This window comes from Engystomops pustulosus, chromosome 1 (genome assembly GCF_040894005.1).
Source record: "Engystomops pustulosus chromosome 1, aEngPut4.maternal, whole genome shotgun sequence".
In the NCBI taxonomy this organism is placed as follows: domain Eukaryota; kingdom Metazoa; phylum Chordata; class Amphibia; order Anura; family Leptodactylidae; genus Engystomops; species Engystomops pustulosus.
In genome coordinates, this window is record NC_092411.1 from 297,769,417 (window position 1) to 297,776,011 (window position 6,595).

Consider the following 6,595-nt stretch of genomic DNA (forward strand, 5'->3'; position numbering starts at 1 on the left):
TGTAGTACACAGCCAGCCCCATGTAGTACACAGCCTGCCAGCCCCATGTAGTATACAGCCAGCCAGCCCCATGTAGTATACAACCAGCCAGCTCCCATGTAGTACACAGCCTGCCAGCCCCATGTAGTATACAGCCAGCCCCATGTAGTACACAGCCAGCCCCATGTAGTACACAGCCAGCCAGCCCCATGTAGTATACAACCAGCCAGCCCCCATGTAGTATACAGCCAGCCCCATGTAGTACACAGCCAGCCCCATGTAGTACACAGCCAGCCCCATGTAGTATACAACCAGCCAGCCCCCATGTAGTATACAGCCAGCCCCATGTAGTATACAGCCAGCCCCATGTAGTACACAGCCAGCCCCCATGTAGTACACAGCCAGCCAGCCCCATGTACTATACAGCCAGCCAGCCCCCATGTAGTATACAGCCAGCCCCATGTAGTATACAGCCAGCCCCCTGCCAAGCACATAAAAAAATAAACTTAATACTCACCCTCCAGCGATACTCACCCCCGATACTCTGTGCGGCTCCTGATCCTAGGCGCGGTTCCAGACGGCTCCTCTTCTCTCTTCTTTCTTCTCTAGCCGGCAGAATCGCATCCATGTGATCTGCCAGCGGGTGCACACTATGATGCAGCGATGTCACCGCTAATGACATCATCATCAGCGACACTACCGCATCATAGTGTGCACCCGACGGCAGATCACAGCGATTCTGCCGGATAAAGAGAAAAGAAGAGAGAATAAAGATGAGAGAAGCGGAGCAGCCTGGAACCACGACAAGCATCCGGGTGCCGGAGGGTAAGTATTACATTTTTTTTTTAATTGTCTCGTATATAAGCCGAGGTGAAGTTTTTCAGCATATTTTTTGTGCTGAAAAACTCGGCTTATACACGAGTATATATAGTTAACTAAAGAGCACTTAAAGGGCAGTGCCCTGTATGTCCTCACACTACAGGCTGAGTTATCATGTCTGGTTAAAAGGTTAAGCAAGTCACGTCCACCAGAATATGAATAAAAACAGAAAGCACAAGGTGGGACCCAAATACTCCTAATCCATAAACTGAATTTCCTCCTTCTGTCTGATGGACCACGCAGGACAGTACATACATTTAGAATTATTTACTCCTTTTTTTTTTTTTTTTAAACTTTATTAATTTTTACATAAATTATACACATAACACATATGTGCACCCACATGTCTTGCATATAATAAATACCATGCTCTTGTGCATATTAACCTACATTCCAATCTTAGCACTACATTACAATCTGTGCAAGAGCCAGATAGACCCTAATATTAAAGTGCAATCTATATACGAACATTAACCTAAATCATGGAATCTCTAGATAAATATAAGACAATTTTCTTTTCTCTTTTTTTCCCCTTCCCTTCCCTTTTCCCCTTTTTTTTCTTTTTTTTTTCTCCCTCTCCCTTCCCTTCCCTCCCCCCATCTCCGTATCCCCTCTCCCTCCCTCCCTCCCCCCCCCTGGCAGGAAGAAAAGAAAAAAAAAAAAGGCCGATTTATAATAATAATAAATTTTCTTTTTTTTTTCCTTTTTTTTCCACTTTAGAATGAGTCTTAAAAGTTAAACCTTCCCATATGCTGGTTTGTCTAATTCCATTTGTCCCAAGTTCGGGCCCATTTCCTCATAGTACCCCTTTCTCAGCTTGTATTCTTTCATATTCTTTTACCTTCAAGGATAGATTTATCCACCTCCTAATTGTTATTTTCCTACCACTGTTACTCCCCCATTCCCTTACAATAAGCACTTTTGCCAACATCATTAATTTAAGAATAGTTGCTTTAAGGGTTGATCTACTTTCCACTGAGCTACTTCTCGCAATAATGGCTATCGAGATAGAAGGGGTAAGGGATAATTCTAAAGTACTATTCACACGCTGGAATACTTCACTCCAAAACTCGTGAATTGCCTGACATGACCGGATTACGTGAGTGAAGTCAGCTCCGACCTCTCCACATCTGAAACATAAGGACGATTCCCTGATTTTCATCCTGTGCAGATCAATAGGGGAGTAGTACAGCATGTAAAGAATTTTAATCTGTATTATTCGATGGTTTTCATTTATTGATCCTATCTTGGCGTTTCTATAGATCCCACCCCATTCCTCCCTCGTTATAACTCCTACCTGCCTTTCCCATCTTTCTTGTGATTTGTGAGAAGCCCCCACGGAATACCCCTTAACCAAAAATTTATAAATACCCGCGATCAAGCCCCTTTTTTTTCCCTGTGTTCTGCACATATTCTAAACAATCTTGTGAATTTATTTCTAAGTTTTTCCTCACTCTAATTGTGTTAATAGCGTGAACTAGTTGAAAATATCTTAAGAAATCCTTTTCCCTTAATGCATATTTATCCTTAAAGAAATGGAAATTTACCACTCTTCCATTTTCTAATATCTGTGAAAAATATTTTATACCCTTCCTTTCCCAAAATGTTGGATCTGGCAATGTTCCTAGTTCGGGAAATTCTTTATTGTGCCATAGTGGAGTGCAGTCTAATATTCCATTAATGTGTAAAATTTTCTTCACCTCTTTCCATCCCCTAAACATTGCCCTTTTCATGCTAATTTTCTTATTCCCCTTCTGATCTACATTCTTTTCCAGTGCTTCAAATACTGTGCTCGCGTGATTATCCCTCGTTATAAGCGCTTTGACTGGATCCGTCTCCCCCTTCCAGCCCACTAGTCTGGATAGTTGAGCTGCCAGATAGTATCCAAAGAGAAAAGGCCTCCCTATTCCTCCTTCTGGGATTGGCTTGTGCCAGTGTCTAAGCTTTATCCTAACCCCTTTTCTACCCCAAATTAACTCATTAAACAAAGATTCCATAGCCTTGAAAAAGGAGTTGTCTATCCATATGGGACAAACTGCCAAGAAAAAAGGGTTTGAGAACCATTTTAATTAAGGCAGCTCTGTCTGCAAAGGAGAGTGGCAGCTTTTCCCATAGATGTATTCTACCTCTTATTGTTTTAATTAATGGTCTTAAATTTAAAGTATCATATTCCTCAATGTTTGCGGAGATTTTGACCCCAAGGTATTTTAGGGAATCAGTGCACAGAGTAATTTCACTCGTGTCGAACTGTTCCCCCCTGTACCCATCTAATGGCAGTAAGCAAGTTTTTTTCCAGTTTATTTCAAATCCTGAATATTGACCGAACTCCCTGACGATTTCGACTATCCTCAGTATCGATTCAGGGGACTCTTGTACGCAGAACAGTACGTCGTCTGCGTATAAGCACAATTTATCCTCAACTCCTCGACTGCCTCCCCCCCTTACCCCTATGTCCGATCTGAGCCAATGGCTCAATAAAGAGCGCAAAAAGGGGAGGGGAGAGGGGGCAGTCCTGTCTAGTGCCCCTTTACAGGGAAAAAGGTTCTGACTCTATTCCATTTACCGCTACCCTGGCTTTTGGTGAGCTGTACATGCTTTCAATCCATTTCATGAATATAGGGCCGAAGCCGAATTTTCGCATGACTTCCCACAGGAACCTCCACTCGACCCTGTCAAACGCCTTAACTGCGTCTAATGACAGGATCGAGCTGAGGGCCCCCTCTCCTTCCTCCAGAGAAGCGAACAATCTGCTGAGGCAGTCGTTCACACTTCTTCCTGGAACAAATCCCTTTTGATCCTCATGGACGATATATGTGATAACCTTCTGGAGCCTACGAGCTAGTACTTTGGCTAAGATCTTAACGTCGGTGTTAATTAGGGAAATTGGTCTGTATGACCCCATGTCGAGCAGATCCTTCTCCTTTTTAGGGATTAAAATTATACGTGCTTCTGCCATGGTTTCAGAGACCCTCCCTCTCTTATAGATTTCTTCCATCATACCTAACATCATAGGCAGTAATACCATTTTATACCTTCTATAGAACCCAAACAGAAGTCCGTCCGGTCCTGGGGCTGTATCTTTAGTGCATGTATCAATTGTTTCTGCCAGCTCTGTAAGGGTGATTGGTGCTTCAAGCATGTCTACCTGTTCTTGGGATAAACTTGGAAAGTTGATCTTCTCCAAGTACCCCTCGATCTCCTCACTTCTTTTACTACATGTAGACTCATATAGGTCCTTATAGAAATTTCTGAACTGTACCTGAATGTGGTCTTGATCATTATACAGTTTCCCATCCCGTCCTCTAATAGCTGTTACCATTTTGTTTCCACTTCGTGTATTTTGGATCATTTACTCCTTAGTCTGGTCTGGCAAGTGAGTAAATCTTACCTAATACATGTATATGTTTATTTCCAAGATGCCAGGAGGTTTATGTTCTGCAGTTTGTGAACCAGGAACTAGAAGATCTCCGAAGAAAGAGTATCACTCCTGCTGCCATGATTGTATTCCATGTCCAGAGGGACAGATGTCCAATGCAACCGGTAAATATCTTCTACCCTCTGCATAATATACATTTCCATATAGTCCAAGGAATCAGTGTAGGAATAAAACATCACTTCCTGTCTTGGGTTCCAGGCCCTGCGTGGCCAAAATGATCATGGATTGCAGTTTTTAAGTTGATGTTTTATTCCCACACTGGTGCCTTCAACTCCGGATGTTTCTGCTTGTACGTGGCCACTGCAGATGTATGACTTGTAGAGCACAGAATTACAAAAACCGTGCTGGAGAGTGCATCAAAAATCTAGAAAGACTACTTTAGCCATCAGTAGTTGGGCATGATTTGTTTTGGAATGTTATAACTTACAGATACTGAAGACTGCCAAAGGTGTCCCCATGGTCAATGGCCGAATGTAGACAAAGACGAGTGTCTTCCAAAAACGATTGAAATTTTGTCATATGAGCAAGATGTAATGGCTGCAGTTTTCTCTTCCATGTCTGGACTTTTTCTTATCTTAACCACCTCTGTATCTGGGATTTTCATTGTATTCCTGGACACTCCGATAGTAAAAGCCAATAACCGGAACATCAGCTTCATCCTTCTTCTGTCCCTCAAGCTCAGTTTGTTATGTGTCTTCCTGTTCATTGGTCGTCCAGATGATATCACCTGCATGCTACGCCAAATGTCCACTGGATTCACCTTCACTGTTGCGGTGTCTTCTATCTTGGCCAAGACCATTATGGTTTTCATCGCTTTCAAGGCCACCAGACCTGGAAGCTCCTGGAGGAAATATCTGGGGGTTAGGCTTCCTTATTCTGTAGTACTGATCTGCTCCTGTGTCCAGTTTATGAATGGAATTATTTGGTTGTCGGTTTCTCCTCCATTTCAGGAGTTGGACATAGACTCTTATCCTGGAAAGATCATCATCCAGTGTAATGAAGGATCTGTGGTGGCATTGTGCTTCATGTTGGGTTATTTGGGGTTTCTGGCCTCTGTGAGCTTTCTTCTGGCTTTCATGGTGAGGACATTACCTGATGTCTATAATGAGGCCAAGTACATCACCTTCAGCATGCTGCTCTTCTGCAGCGTCTGGATCTGTGCCATCCCGGCCTATCTGAGCAGTAAGGGCAAGAACACGGTCATGGTGGAGATATTTGCTATATTGGCTTCTGTAATCGGAATATTGAGTTGTATATTTTTCCCAAAATGTTACAATATTATAATGAGGCCAGAGATGAATAGTAGAAAGCTGTTTCTAGATACACGATAACTTGTGTAATTATCATAATAAATAAATAATAAAATTTCTTTTTCAGACAAGACTCTTTTGATATTGTGCTTGTCCTTGATACGGAATCTCAAAACACTCCTTCTCCCGATGGAACAAAAACAGTAGAACATGTACAAAGATTTAAGTTTATAGCAATAAATATTATTAAAATAAATGTAAAATGATAAGAGGCTTCTTCCAAAAATAGCAGAAAAATTTTACTCTCAACCCCAAAACAGGGATTGTGAAAGGTAAAGATGCATCCTCTTACAAAACTCATGTGCATAATGGGGCACATTTACTTACCTGGTCCCTGCGCAATCCCTGATCCGGAATGTCCGACAAGAATGAAGTCTGCCACGATTCCCTACCAGCGTGTGCCCAATTTCCTTCAATCCCACAGTATGTAAGAGCTTGGATTGCGACACAATTTTAAATGTTAAATCCTGCGCATTGTACCGAATGCTTTAGATTGGCCGACGGTCCGCCCCCAAATTTGTGTCGAAAGCTGGCGCGATTGCGACACAATCCGATTGTGTGCAACGCAATCCCCATTGCGATCACCGAAAATGTCGGAAAACCTTTCGGAAATGCGTCCGCGGGACCCTTAGTACTGTAAATAAGCCCCAATGAGTCAGGTTAAAAGACGTGTAAATACGATACAGAACCTACTGCTCACATCCATCCGGTAATGATATAACATTTCTGACTATTGCATAATATACAGTGGGCAGGTAAAACTCTACAAAAGATGCACTCACAGAAGATAATACATAGTATTGTAAAATCCAAATGTGCAGTAAAGTGCAGTCAGCGCCTATCAATGTGCCCCCTGTCCTATCCATATAATAGTAACTAGTGAGAAAATAACATTATGGTCGTATGAACCTCTGGACGGAGAGAGGATAATGTGTCGCCTGTCGTGGAGGCTTCCTCAGGGGACACTGGGGTTCAGGTTCCCTCCTTAATA

The 6,595-nt window shown here is 42.5% G+C and overlaps 1 protein-coding gene across 1 annotated transcript; it reads left to right on the forward strand.

Annotated features, from left to right (window-relative positions):
• The first annotated feature begins 4,274 nt into the window (after positions 1 to 4,274).
• LOC140132590 (vomeronasal type-2 receptor 26-like) lies at positions 4,275 to 5,625 on the forward strand. Its single transcript, XM_072151583.1, has 2 exons — positions 4,275 to 4,398; positions 4,724 to 5,625. Exons 1-2 carry the CDS (start codon positions 4,275 to 4,277, stop codon positions 5,623 to 5,625), a joined length of 1,026 nt encoding a protein of 341 aa, XP_072007684.1.
• Positions 5,626 to 6,595: the final 970 nt, after the last annotated feature.

What these genes read in the sequence shown, in the direction of transcription:
- LOC140132590 (XM_072151583.1), top strand. Translation starts at nt 4,275, where the DNA reads ATGCCAGGAGGTTTATGTTCTGCAGTTTGTGAACCAGGAACTAGAAGA. An exon ending in ACAGATGTCCAATGCAACCG is followed by an intron (nt 4,399 to 4,723) that starts GTAAATATCTTC and finishes TATAACTTACAG; the next exon opens with ATACTGAAGACTGCCAAAGG.